The sequence below is a fragment of the Sceloporus undulatus genome, chromosome 1 (assembly GCF_019175285.1).
Source record: "Sceloporus undulatus isolate JIND9_A2432 ecotype Alabama chromosome 1, SceUnd_v1.1, whole genome shotgun sequence".
NCBI classification, from domain to species: domain Eukaryota; kingdom Metazoa; phylum Chordata; class Lepidosauria; order Squamata; family Phrynosomatidae; genus Sceloporus; species Sceloporus undulatus.
Genome location: NC_056522.1, coordinates 273,382,514 through 273,396,771, shown reverse-complemented (window position 1 = coordinate 273,396,771; position 14,258 = coordinate 273,382,514). Strand labels below are relative to the sequence as shown.

At 39.5% G+C, this 14,258-nt stretch overlaps 1 protein-coding gene across 8 annotated transcripts in view; it reads right to left on the bottom strand.

The window, feature by feature from the left end:
* Nucleotides 1-14,258, bottom strand: part of PLEKHA7 (pleckstrin homology domain containing A7) — a 271,523-nt gene that overhangs the window by 173,391 nt on the left and 83,874 nt on the right. The window contains exon 1 of one of the 8 annotated variants that reach the window (XM_042445988.1): nt 10,319-10,855. The exons of the other annotated variants lie outside the window; for them this stretch is intronic. Within the exon in view, the coding sequence (XP_042301922.1) occupies nt 10,319-10,398 (80 nt within the window). The 5' untranslated portion in view covers nt 10,399-10,855. Of the gene's footprint in view, nt 1-10,318; nt 10,856-14,258 lie in introns of those variants that run through there. 8 annotated transcript variants of the gene reach the window in all.

The window sequence follows — 14,258 nt, the reverse complement described above, 5'->3', positions numbered from 1 at the left end:
TCTCCCAAAATGGAATCAGACAGATTTTAGACAAGTGCCTAGTAACATCGGTGCCTAATTTGTAAAATTATTGCTTGCTTTATTGCAAATGTTTTAAGGAGCTAAACAGTTCACTGCACCGCACTACATTGGGTACCACGCCTGCAATAAAGGTAGAGCAAAGTTTTATCGAATAAATAAATAGGGGGATAATAAGAACACTTAATGTAATTCCCGCTTTTTGGTATCCACAGCAAGCGAGTAAACCTTTAAAGAAATATAATATATTTTCTGTCTTAGATAGTTTGTTTTTTTGTTTTTGTGCCTCCCTTAAAAGGATTAAATAAACAATTTTCCATTCCATTAAAATTAACAGACAATAAAATCTAAACAATGCTACCATAATAAAATAACGTGGGCAAGGTATATGACTGTGGGGGAGCGTTACAACATGGCCGTGTGCTATTCTGGGAAGGCCTGCCCGAGAATCCATCTTTGACAGCTTTCTTGAAGCCTCAAAAGGTTGGCAATTTTTGACGGATCTCGGCCGGCAGGCCATTCCATAAAGTGGGGACGATGTGCGGAAAAGTCCTCGGGGAAGTCGCCGTCAAATCTGGTCTTTGGACTGCACAAATTCCTCCCAGAGGAGCGAGATTGTACGGAAGGAGGGCGATCCCTTAAGTAGGGTTTGGGGGGGGGGGGCCCAAGCCATGGAGGGCGATTAAAAGGTAATGACGAACACCTAGGTACTGGTTGCCCGGAAACGAAATAGGCAACCAGTGGAGTGATGTCAATATAGGTGTAATATGTCACTCCTAGATTGTTCCTGTATCAATACTGGATGCCATATTCCTGCAACCAGTTGAAGTGTCCGGCTAGCACAAGGGTAGCCCCATGTAGAGCGAATTTGCAAAAATCAAGTCTTGAGGTGAACAGTGCATGGAACAGTAAGACCGTGTGATACGCTGGAAGGTTGGTTCCAGATGCCCCCGTAGTATACAAAATCCTGTATGCTAAAATCGCATAATATAAAAACATAATAACAAATAGGCAAATTTTGGGGTCCCTTATAAAAGGGAAAATCAAGGTTTGATATTTGACAAATTAGACATTTTTTAAACATTTCAAACCGTGTAATCTTTGAATCCATGTATAAAAATCCGTGTAAGAAAGAAGGGCCGACTGTACTAACCGTTTGAGAATCCTCCTGTTCCGAAAGTGTCAGGCTGACGTATCAGCAAGAGCGATAACAGGCACTCTGGCCGTTGCATTCAACTTATTTCTCATCTGAAGTGACGAAGTGCGAGAAGCACCCCTAAGCTGCGAACACAGTCTTTGATGGTAGCGTGAACCCCTCTAGGACTGGAGTTTGGCTGCGCCGATTCCTTGTTTTTGGTCCCCTACAAGGAGTACTTTTTCCGTTGTTGTCTGGATTCAGCTTGAGCCTGCTTTCGCTCATCCAGTCCATTCGTTGCAAGAGCAGTGATTGAGGGAGAAAGGCCATCTGTTGTCATTGCTGATGACTGAGACGTGAAAGTATATTTTGGGTTCATCAGCAATACTGGATAACACTCCGGCTCCATGGATAATGGAGCAAGAAAAAAAAGGACATAAATATGCAGGGTCCCCTGATGTATACAAAACAGAAAAACAATGAATAGTACCAAAGATTAAACCCTCTAACAATGCCATATGAGAGAGTTTCATTATACAAAGAAAGATTTGTAGAGAGTACAATGTCCTTTGAAACCTTTTCTAAGAACGATTCTGACATTAAGACAAACCAGTAATTCAACACTTTCCCAAGTAAATATGCAAATTGTAAAATACAAAAAAAATATACAAAATCCATGATGCCAGCAAATACCTCTTTTTGGCCAATGCCAATCATAAAAGATGTTATGCAAGCTTTTCAGCTTTCACTGGTTGGTTCATCAGGCCAAAAAAGCTAAAATCATCAAGGGTGAAATGTGATGATGTTGAATCATGGGCCTACTTTTCCTGTCTGATATATTGTCATTAAGATGGGATGTGGGGATTTCAGGCAGGAAGACCTCTCTCATTGAGAGTAAGAATTGACATATCCATCCTCCCACGAAAACAGTGATGTGAGTGGAAACGTCCCACCCTTCCCCAGCCGTGCAAAAAGAGAGGCTTCCTGGGGGCCAGAGATTCTGGTTACGAAACGGCCGCTGGGACTTATATTTGCCAGTAGAAAAAACCCACTGCTACTACAATCCCCCAGCATCCTTTGCGACCTGAAGTCCCGCCCCCTGAAGCCTCTCTGATTGGTTGCAAGCTGGGGAAGGGCACTCCTCCGGTACTACAGGCCCCAGTGGCCTTTTGTGGCTGGAAGTCCCACGCCCTTCCTCCAGCGCGTGCGTGCCTGTTGAATGTGGTTGCGATTGAAGGAAAGGGGAGGGAAGTGCTCCCAGACTTGCTTCCTAGGGCCAAGGAGGAGGAACAGTGGGCTGGAGGACAAGGGCAGCAAAACTTGAGGACAGGAGCTGAACCATGAGTGTCCAACCTACAATCGGACATGGCAACCCTAATTGAGAGAGGGCTCTGCCTGCACTGAGGACAAGCGACAAAGAGCAATAAAAGACAAGTAATAAAATTTGATACTCCCATTAAAAAGAGAAAGAAGTAATTTCCTCTTGAGATCCATAGGTATAGACCTTTATTTGTAAATTATTAGATTTTTAACACTGCTGTGCACCAAACAGTCATCTCATAAATATTGTATTGTCATCTATATAATTTGATGCCCTACTGGAAAAAGCTTAAATAATCTCACATGTTGTATGACCAATACAAATAGTAATTGCTTCCATCTGCAGTGTCATGTGATGTAGTTAATGTAATTCAAAAGTATCTGAAACGGTTTTGAAAAGCGTTTCATACAGATCATGAGAAATTGTTTAAAGCAAACGGAATGCTGTTTCCTAAAAATCTTCTTGTTTTTCCATGACAAACCGTTGAAAGATACAGAATGATTTATGTCTTCCATAAAAGAGCTACCAAAAATGAAAATTATTTGATCTCACATTCCCAATTCTCAGGCTTCTATAAGCCAAATGAATTTGACATGTTTTGTTTATGAAAACTGTGTGAGTCAAATAGTAGAAGACAAATTACTTTCCATAAACTGACAAGTAAACAAGATAGATTTAGAACTCCAAATTCAGAAAGCAGCTAAATTTTTCTACATTGTTAATTGAATCAAATGTTAACAGTATGTTCAGGTAACATTTGGTCACCAAATAGCACTACGATGTGTTATGCTGACACCAAATACCTTCACCGATGAAGATAACTGTAGCTTCAAAAATCAACAGTATTGGTCATGGGTACTTCGGTGCCCCATGTATGCCAACATATTCATGGCTAACCTGGAACAATACTTTCTCAACACTTTTCCCATAGACATCTTCTATATTTGAATCATACTGGAAATATAATCTTTAAATCTCAACTCAGGGACATGAATCCACTTGAGGAATTTTATTAGGACCACCATCAGTAAGACCACCATCAGTCTGAGCCTAGACAACAATCAAAGAAAGAGTCACTTTCTGGGTGTTACTGTTTTCCAGCTAATCCATGGATACATGAGCAGCAAATTGTACGAATACCTGTACAATAGCACAGATGCACTTATCTTCCTATCCTTTAAACTGTGTTGAATATAGCTGGGCTAAAAAGGGAAGCCATGTAGTAAGAATGGTCTTACTGAGGAAGGGGCTGTGGCCTATCAATCAAGCCATTTCCTCCAAACTGAAAATGATTCGAAAAAATGGTTTCTATTTGTTTTTAGATTCTGGCTGAGGTTGTTAGGAAAAAAAGGGGCTGATGGCTGAGGTTTTTTTCTATACGTTATTTCTAGTTCTACTCAAGTGGTAGAGTAAATTCTCTTATGAGCTGGAATAGCTGGGATTAATTGAAATGCTGCAAAATAGTAGGCTAGGTTGAGTAAAACAGACAGCCATGCTTAGTGTTCATAGATCGACAATTTTTTTAGATCGTTTACTTGAAATTAAGTTGTCTATTTGGTTTATTATTTTAATGATATTTATGGCTTACAGAGCGGTTTTTACATTATTAGTTTTAATAGACGTTCCCTGCCCTCAGTCCTTGACAATTTAAAAGAACACAACAAAAAAGAGAAGGGAATGGTGGTGGGAAAAGGGGATGAGGTGCAGTGTTATATTCTATCCCTCTCAGACCTGGACCAAGGCGAGATGGACTGATATGAGTGCGCTCTTCTTCAGGCTAGCCCTGTTGGAGCTGGGCCTGCCTGTTCACATCCCTGAGCAGCCAAGATGGACATTATCATGGAGGGAGGACTGCTCCTTTGTTCAGGCGAGCCCGGTGAGCTCAGTCTGCATGTTCACTCCTCACAGGCTGAAGGATGACAGTTATCAATGAGGGAAGGGCTCTTTGTTTGCAGGCTAGCCCTGTGAGCTGGGGCATGCCTGTTCACTCCCTCATGGCCATCACAAGAACGACAGTTTACATGGAGGGAGGATTCTCTTTCTTCAGGCTAGCCCTGTGGCTGGGCCTGCTGTTCACACCCTCACAGCCGAAGGAAGACAGTTTATCATGGAGGGAGGCTTATGCTCCCACATGCCATGGAGCCAACCATGAATTTTAGGATTAGTCCTGATGAGTCCATCCAGGGGCTGTACTGCTAAGGCCAAATAACACTGGTGACGAGGGGCACACCTTATGCTTTATCAACGTACAGGCGACAGCTACAAATGAAATGAATGAATTGCAAACTTGGTTAACTAGACCCCATCCTGAATTAGTAAACAGTTTCCCTTTCAGAGATCTTGGTACTTATTGATAGACACACTTCGCGACCTTGAGAAACTACTTAGTAGTCAACAAACAGAGGGGACCAACTGTAATATAACCCGAGCAAGTCTGTCATCAGACCTACTCGGGCCACACCATTACGGGACTTAATCATGCAACAATAACATTAGTATTCATTGACTTGTTCACTTTCCATGAACATAGACTTTTCATCTTCCAATAATGCGTCTTTCTACTTTCTACATAAGGCTAAACAGTGCCAACCTCCAGCACAAAGAATATGATGAGAAGAGAATGGCAATATGAAAAAATAGTGGAAGAACACTCCATACCCTGGGACACTCTGTCACTCAATCGTAAAATAGCATTTTTGCTCTTTTTTTTTGCGCCGGAAAAACGCTGGGATTGGGGTTGTGGTGTGTTGGTTGCCATGGCCTCATCTGGTGATCAGAAGGGGGATGACAAGCCGCCCCTTCAGGCCGTCCTGTTCCCGTCCTAAGAGTGTTGGTGGTTATACTATAGAAACTTTCCTTCATTTAAAAATGTCTGGAATCCAGAGAGCCAGGATGAGTAGTGGTTGAGCATTGGACTACAACTCTGGGAGAAAATGGGGTTCAAATCTCATTCAGTCTGGAAAACACTGGTGCTTCAAAAGTAACATCTCTCTCAGTCCTCATAGGAAGGGAAAGGAAGCACCCGCTGATCACAATCTGCAGATGATAAGGGTGTCTTAGGGTCACTATAAATCAGAAACAACTTGAAAGGCATCATCAACAAAATAATCCGACTTCCCCGCATTAGGACTCCATATACACATGAATTAATGGAAGCCTTCAATGCATTGATAAGTTTGAAAATTAATACAGGGGGGTCACTAGCATTTGAACATGAGGGATCTCTTCCAAACTCCTTTCTTAATATGATTTGCATGTATAATTCTGGAAGCATATTTGTCGTAATGAATGACATGAGTGGTTCGTTGTAGTCATTTTCTATTTCTAGGTCCGCCAGATCAATTCTATGGTAGGCTTCTGCCTAAGTTGAATACAGAGCTGCACTGGAAGACCTAGAAATGCCTAGAGAGAACACATTTTTTTCAGTGTGAATAACGAAATAGTGTACTACCAACTCACATTAAACCAGGTCCCATACTTCATCGCAACACTAGGGCGGTGCGGGGTGTGGGGAGCTAAGAGGTGAACACCCCAGAAAAAGGGTGACACAAGACCGAGCACCCACACCTCCTGCCGCACGCTATACTAATTGTGAGTAGAATGGTGCATGGCCAGCTCTTTTTGGCCCCATCCCCAGAAGCCTCACCCCAGATTGACATTCCGAGGAAATCACATCAACTGTCCTACGGTACTGCAATAGGTATCGGTGCGCTCATGCTACCTCATGTTCAGTGTGATTGGCTGTATGCGGCCTGCCCTGTTAGTCGACTCACATTGGGGAAGTGGTTGTGGGCATGAAATAGGTCATGTTTTTTGATAAGTGCTTCAAGGGCAGAGTAGTAATGTTAGCAATCCAGAATAAACCAAAAGCGAGCGGCATCTGCAACTGCAGAAATGATGCAGTTTACACCCTTTAACTGCCGTGGCTTGATGCTATGGAATTGTTGGATATGTAGTTGTGTGAGATATTGAGCCGTTTTTGTCAGAGTTCTGGTTCCACACAAACTACAATCCCAAGAATTTCATCACACTGAACCATGGCGTAAAGTACGGTCTCCTCCTTCATGCTCAGGCGGTTTTTGGGAACCTGCATCCCTCACTTATGCGCAAGGATGAATGGAGGGAGAATGAATGGGGTTAAGCAGCCCACATGCCTGCCGCCCTATATTCAAGCCAATGGGGTTTTGAATAAGGCAAAACACCATTTTCGCATGGGTCCAGACGATGCCCCGTGAAAAAAGGGATGACGTATATTATCAAACTGCAGATGGCAGTAAAAACAACAACAACACAGGTTCTAAAAGAAATGCAAAAATCATTATACACAAAGATCCCGAAATATTCCTCATGTTTATGGTTGCCTATTAAATGTCTTGAGATCCATAAGATTTCTGTTAAGGCTACTTTGAAGGACTGAGTACTTCTGGTTGGCGCTCAATACAAGTAGCAAGGATCTTCCCTGAAAGCTCAGGAACTTCCCAAGGTATGGTATCGTCCATCTTTTGAACAACAGGGACTCCTCTCCTTTTAAAAGAACACAAGACTTCCCAAAAGAAAGGAAGTTGGAGGGGGGTGTTACAAAGAGCTTCTAGGAGGGAACACTTTGATCCCTTGGCAACAATTAGAATTAGAATTAGGGTGGTAGGCCAGACGGTGTTTCAATAATTCTATAGACAAAGATTCTAATACTACTTCAACAATTCTAACAATAAAATTCACACAAATAACATCTACCCCATGCTGCGGAAATTAAAATCTCTTACCGCAGTTGGAATAATTACATAGTTACTGTAGTTCTAGGACCTACTTCCCCTCAACATTTTTACAGATTGTTTTCTCCTGACACAATTCTCTTCTCAGATGAACAAAAAGACAGTGATATTGCCTTCTGGTGAAATGAGTTTTGATACCATTTTAGATAAATGAACAAGATAAAATGGAACTACGGTACGACTAGGACCTCTGTGTATGATGTTAGAACACGAGTTTTATAAGGTAGAAGTTTGACCCTCAAAAGTAAAATCAAAATTCAGTAAGTCTGCATCGATTTAATGGGGTAGATGTTTTCCACTATCTGAAACAAGTACGTTTTTATTATAAAAATACAGTAAGCGAACTTGTAATATCCAGAAAGTATTATTTTTAATAATAATTACTTACTTCCCACATTTTGCCTCTTCCAGTGCATCTAAACTCAGAATGGAACATCAATTCTTATTACTCGATCATGATTCTACCTAGTGGCAAACACCAAAAAATAATGGAGCCACTAGACCAATGCTTTTTAACACTGCTTGGTAGTAAGAACAAGTTAAATCCAATATCTTTTTAGAGATGGGTGAAAGTAAAAAAATATTAGTTTTCGAGTAGTGGAGACTGTCATTTTTTTTTTTTTTTGTTTGTTTTTTCCCAATTTGTCACATCAGTTGCAATTAGATGTCATAATCAGGAAACTGATAGGTTTAGCCCGAGAGATAAAACAGCTATCTTGTCAGTGCATCTCTTATTAGTAATATATCCCGTTGCTTTATTCCAATTCATCATATTTAACATCAAACATGTCCCAAATTGTTCTATATTCATGTTATTAATTATGTGTCTTCAAGTCACATCCACTTATGGTAACCCTAGCAAGGCCATCATTGAAACACCATACCTCCACTGTGACTCGAAGCAGCTTTATTTTGGCTGTCTGTAACAGGCCTAAGGATACCTAATTCAAACCCCAAATGATAAAATTTAATACTTATATTAGGAGGGCAGAAGGTTCCTCTGTAAACAGAACATGACAAAAGATTTAAGTGTGATGCAAAATAGATTTTAACAAGCATGGCTTAAAACAAAACACATCAATGTATTCCCACTTCTTAAGAGGAGTGTTCCTTTTCAAGAAGCCTTTGAATATAGCTCAGGCCTCTTTAGTGGAGAAGTTTCACAACAAGGGGCAAGGGAGTAGAAGAGAGAATAAAGGAGACATTTCCTTCTCACTACTCTTTTCCAATGAGAACATATTTTCAGTGAGAACACATTTCTACCTTCTTCCAATAAGAAAGAGAAACCATATTTTCTTCTCTCCCAAAGGACCTCCTCAACTGTGATATGTAGTGCTCAAGGTAATGGTTAGAGGAAAATCCTGAAAATGATCATTCTGTTACTTCTTGAAACATCCCTGTTAAGTAAAAAAATTAAAAAAAAAACACTTGGTGCACATTCATCAATCCTATTCTATACCTAACATTCTTTGTTTTAGATATTCTTCAATCATACACTTGGAATCCAACAGTATCCATATTTTCAACTGATCTTACTCCCTGGTAAGGTGTACAGGATTGCAGTCTTAATTGATGGATTCATATAGTCTGCTTGAATTCCAGTTTCCCCCCCCCCACTTTTTTTCTTCCTGGAGCAAGCTTAAAAACAACCAAGAAATATGATATTTTAATACAGCTGTGCAGAAATAAATTCCCTTATCCCTCTAAACTAATGGCAGCAACAAAGGCAACAGTACCTGTCTTTGATATTTAACATGAACCTGGAACTTTCATATCTTGACACAAGGTTGTGTTATCTTTATTGGTTCCAGTCATTTACTTCATAAATCCTAGAGCTAGAAATTCTTATTGTAAAACAAACTAACAAACCTAAGATATCCTGTCTATGTAAAAAATGCTACCATATTCTTTTATGTGCCTCTTTCATTTTAAAATTATTTATTTATTGAATTTATATCCCACCTTTCTTCCAAAAATGGGTTTATGAACTGACAGGAACCTGAATACCTATTTGCTATAAGAGTGAATGATGGATGTTTTCTGTATTGTGAAACAACTTGCACAGAACTAGCAACCTAACAAAGTAATGATATTTACCATAAAGTGACTTAAGAACAAATATGTGCAAATATTCTACCTCCTATTTCAAGGCACAGTCTTGCATTTTGAACATATTAATCATTAGCCTTTTTTCATATTCTCTGTCTCAAATACATTTCAAACACATGAGTAATTGTATAGAGAATACCTCCACTCTAGTTTTCAGTTTTGCATCAGAAAGAGGCAGAGGATTCAGATACAGAGCCAGTAAACAAAGACTGCATTCCTTTAGAAAGGTGTGCCAGAAACACAAAAAGCTGTAAATAAAACTTGTTTAACATCTGTTTGTGTTCTTCGTAAGAATTCAGTCAACTGCAAAATCAAGTCATTTAACAAGCCTTTGAACCTTGAAGCCATGTCACAATATGCCTGGAAAAGTTACATGAGAAACTCCTCTTAAAAGGCAATATTGATATCTTATTAAGCAGACAAAACTGCAAAAAGATATGAAACATCCTTCACATAAGTATTTTCTCTACATGTAAATATTTCAAGCCTATCTTTACAGTTCTGAAAATATGATCTAGTTAGTCACCACAAAATCGATTTACCAGGATCATTTTTCTGTGACTAAACTGTGCTTGAATAGATACAGAACACTGTTCAGTGAAGCACACACATCTTTGCCACAGCATGACAAAATAACCCCTCTTATAATGTAACACATACTCTGTAGAAAATGATCTATGATAAAAGCATCATTTTCAAACATAGTTCTGTTTAAACCATTAGGAAGCCTCATACCTGTCATGAAAGGTCATCTGCCTCTAAGTATAACATCTTTTTAAAAAGGCTGCCCAGAGATTAGCACAGAAAAGCACATCAAATTTTTATGGTTAAATATTGCCTTTGTTCTCCAATCAAAAGAGTTTTGAGACAAATGTTCATACTGCCACTGGAGAAACAGGAATAATAGTGCAGTTTTGCAAGACTAAATATATCAACAGAACAAAAACTAAAACATGTACATACCTGCATGACACCTGGAAGAATGGATGTTCTGGCTGAGAAACAGAGTTTGAAAATCCAGACTTACTCGCCATTGGTTTCATGTTCTAGAATCACATTTCTTTCATATTTCATATGTTAAAACTGGGGTATTAAAATACATGCATCCATTTGTACTGCTTCATTCAGCAGCCAGCCAAAGAAATCAAGTGCACTCTGAGCCAGTCTTAAAATTCTGACCGCATATCTGATTCCTTCTTTCTCAGCAGCAAAAGAATCCCTCCTCAATAGCACAAGCCACAGAATTACATTTATATGATTTTCTAAGCAAGTAGCAGCAGCTTTACTCCCATCTGGATACAAAAGCTTTTACAGTATTCTTCTAGCAAAGACGTGGCATGGAATGATGTAGAAAGAGAGAACAAGGCAGAGGAAAAGAGCGAGGACCTGGTATCTTAAAACAGCAGCCTGGTTTGGCAGCCAGCCAGCAACCAGCAGAACTTATTGCCAATGCTGCAAATCCCTCCTATCAGCTAATGAAGATCAAGACTGCAGGTGAAACATGATTTTTATCTCCATGACAAGGATTCCCTTGGAAATAGAAAGATGTATGACCTTGAATTCTGTAAAGGAAATTATAAAAAAGATTTTAAAAAGGACAATTTATCCCAAATAACACCACTTGTGTTTTCCTATCTGGCATATATAATGGTTGTACATATTCAGACCAGTACCAAGACTTCACAAGGCTGAACTGGATGCATGTTCCATTTAACAAAACAGAGGAGAAAAAGCTTTTCTGCCATTCACATGTGTGTCCAGTGAAAAATACAACTTAAGAATGCTATATCATCTAGTGACATAAATTAACAGCACTGCATCTATGACACCACCGTAAAGCACCCACCAGATTCTCACTGCTTTTCTGCCCTAAGAAAGTCAATGGACAAATTTCTCTGTTCATCTGCATTAAAGGTAGAAATTGTCACTGCTGAAGCTCTGCTGAAGCTCCCCTCTCATGTATGTTAATTGAGAAATCACTCCATTCATTTGCATAGAAGAGGAAATGACCTCTGTTTTCCTCCCTCTCCTTCTGTGTGTGTGAAAGATTAAGAACACAACAGTACTCCCAGTATTCTGAGACTCACCACATTAACAGCAGTAAACATATGGATCCCACACAGCAGGCTTTCTCTGTTCACCCACTATGATTTTTTAAAAAAAATAATCCAGATCTGCTCATGTGTTCCAAACAGTTGGAAATCCCAATCTTAGGTTGTCCTCCTAGCCCAGTACTTCTCAAATAGTGGGGCGGGCGTGAGGCTCCGTAAAGGGGGGCGCGAGGCTCCGTAAAGGTATGTTATGCAGAGGTGTACTTATAACAATTTTATAGACAAATGATACTATTTACAGTCGTGCGGGGGGCGTGCGAAATGTTTTCTTCTTCCTAGGGGGGGCATGACAGAAAATAATTGAGAAGCACTAGCCAAAGTTTGAATGTTTTGCAGCACTTAGTGTTCTGAAAGAGCACATGTGATAATATAGCAGCCTTAATCAAAATCTTAATTTTGGAGCCATTCTGCTTCTCCCAAGGTTTTTCTACAATGAGAAAAATCTCTGGCCAGAAACTGAGTTTTGCAATGGACTGGGGGCTATGCAAATATATGCTCTCTACATGAACTGGAATCAAACAAAATACCCCAAAGACACTATGTTCTCTCTGATCTTGGAAGCTAGGTAAGGTCAACCCTGGTTATATGGGAGACCATCAATGAATACCACGGGCTGTAGGCTATGTTTCAGAAGAAGGAACTGGCAAAACCACCACTGTATATTCTGTTTTAAAAAACCTTAAGAAATTCATGAGGTTGCCATAAGTTGACAGGCGATTTGAAGGCACGCACACACGCATACACATGTACACTGACTGAAATTCTGAAAGAAGGGAACAAGTGACTCAGGAATCCTTGTTATGATTCTGGATCTCCCAAGCATATAAAAACTTTTAAAATTTTAAAGTCATTAATATCTTGTTAAAACCTTTTGGTGATAAGCAGAAATCTATATTCCCTCCCTCAAAAAAAAATCTCTACACCTCACTCTGATCAAACATTTTAAAATGCCCTGCAGCTCTTTTCCCCTGAAGCTATTTAGAAGGCCTTGGTTAAAAATTAATCTCTCTAGACTATGACCAGAAACCTAAATTCAGGAAAAATACAGTGATATTTTCAGACCTGGAAAAATTTTACCTTAAGAAATGAAAATACGTGTATTGTTTTTGAGTGTCAAGAACAATCTTTCAAGCAGACAGAGAGAATGAATATAGCAAGTCCATTTGAAACCATTCCACATTCCTGCTACATGCCAATACTAGGAAAGAAAACTTAAATTAGTTTCTCAAAAATCCACTGATGAGTCACACTGAGAGCTACAGATTAGACCTTTGATACTTTCCTTAGGGTTTGCCTGAAAGTTGGGTTATTCATGACAGTGCTAATCCATTCAGTCACAATTGTTGTTGTTTGCCTTAAAGTCATTTTTGACTTATGAGTTTCTTCAGAGGGGGTTTGCCACTGCCATCCCTTGAGGCTGAGAAAGTATGACATATCCAAGGCCACCCTGTGGGTTTCCATGACCAAGCTGGATTCAAACCCTGGTCTGCACAGTCCTAGTACAACACCCAAACCACTACACTGGGCTATCTCTCATGCTAATCCATTCAGCCACAATTAGGGACATTTAAATAACATTAACTGTCATTTTAAAAAGTGATTTAACTTAATTATATTTAATACTTGTATAGCACATTCAAGTCTTGAAAGTACTTCACGTGTATAATATACTATGATCCTTGCAATAATCATGTGGCTTACTGAACTGTTTTTTTAAAAATCAATAATCTTTCTTTCTGTGCTTGCTGGGTTTGTGCATTTTGCTTACCAAACCAGTGGCTTTCTGGGGAAATTATGGTAATCTTGGCAAGGGGAGGTGAAAAATCTTGCACTGGTTTCCCATTTTTTGACAACATGTCTCCACTTGACACCAGATCCTTCTTATCATGGACAAAAATTTGGTGAACATTCTTTGCATTCCTCCTTTGACTGCTTACCAGGATCTGGACATGACTTCACTCAAGATTGAAATACAGTACTGATGACAGAAAGGCCTTGAGGCTGGGGAGCAAGAGTTGAAGATTATCACTTGTTTGTCATAGTTGCCAGCTTTCCTTACACAGAAAATTCAAATTCACAGTAATGCCTGAACGGCACACTCCACTGATGGGCAACAGCCCTTCTCATCTGTTGAAAAGCTTATCAGATGAGTACTAACCATTCATCATTTTCTAATTACATGGCTCTAGCTCTGCCACTGGTTTGTATGATTCTACACATGAAAATTGATTGGAAACCAATAGATAACATGGAAGTCTATTTTCTATTAGAGTGAGACAGTGGAGATGTAGTATTTCTATTATCCTTCTTGGCTCCATAAACTCCTCTGGGTGAATTAAAAGTGCTATTATTATAATATGTAATAGCCTCCTCTAACTTAGTTCTCTTGAAATTCAGTGGACTACAACATGTCCATTATTCCAGCAACACAGCGTTCGTCCAAAACACACTGCAGAAATAATCCAGTTTGATACCACTTTAAGTAATTATTTCTGCAGTTAAGTCTTGCCTGCTTTTCCAAATTGATAGCTTGTTAATTACTTGTCATATATTTCTATTAAAAACATTTCTTAAAAGACATCCAATCTCTTATATTTCTGCAATGTGTTAACACATTGCAGAAATAATTCAGTTTGAGACTGCTTTAACTGTCCTGGCTGATTACTAGGGAATTCTGGAAACTGTAGGCCCCATAAAGACAGGCCAAAATAAAGCTGCTTTGGGTCACTTTGGAGGTATGCTGTTTAAATGATGCATACGTCCTAAGAGTCCAGAAGCCACGCCAAAGCCAC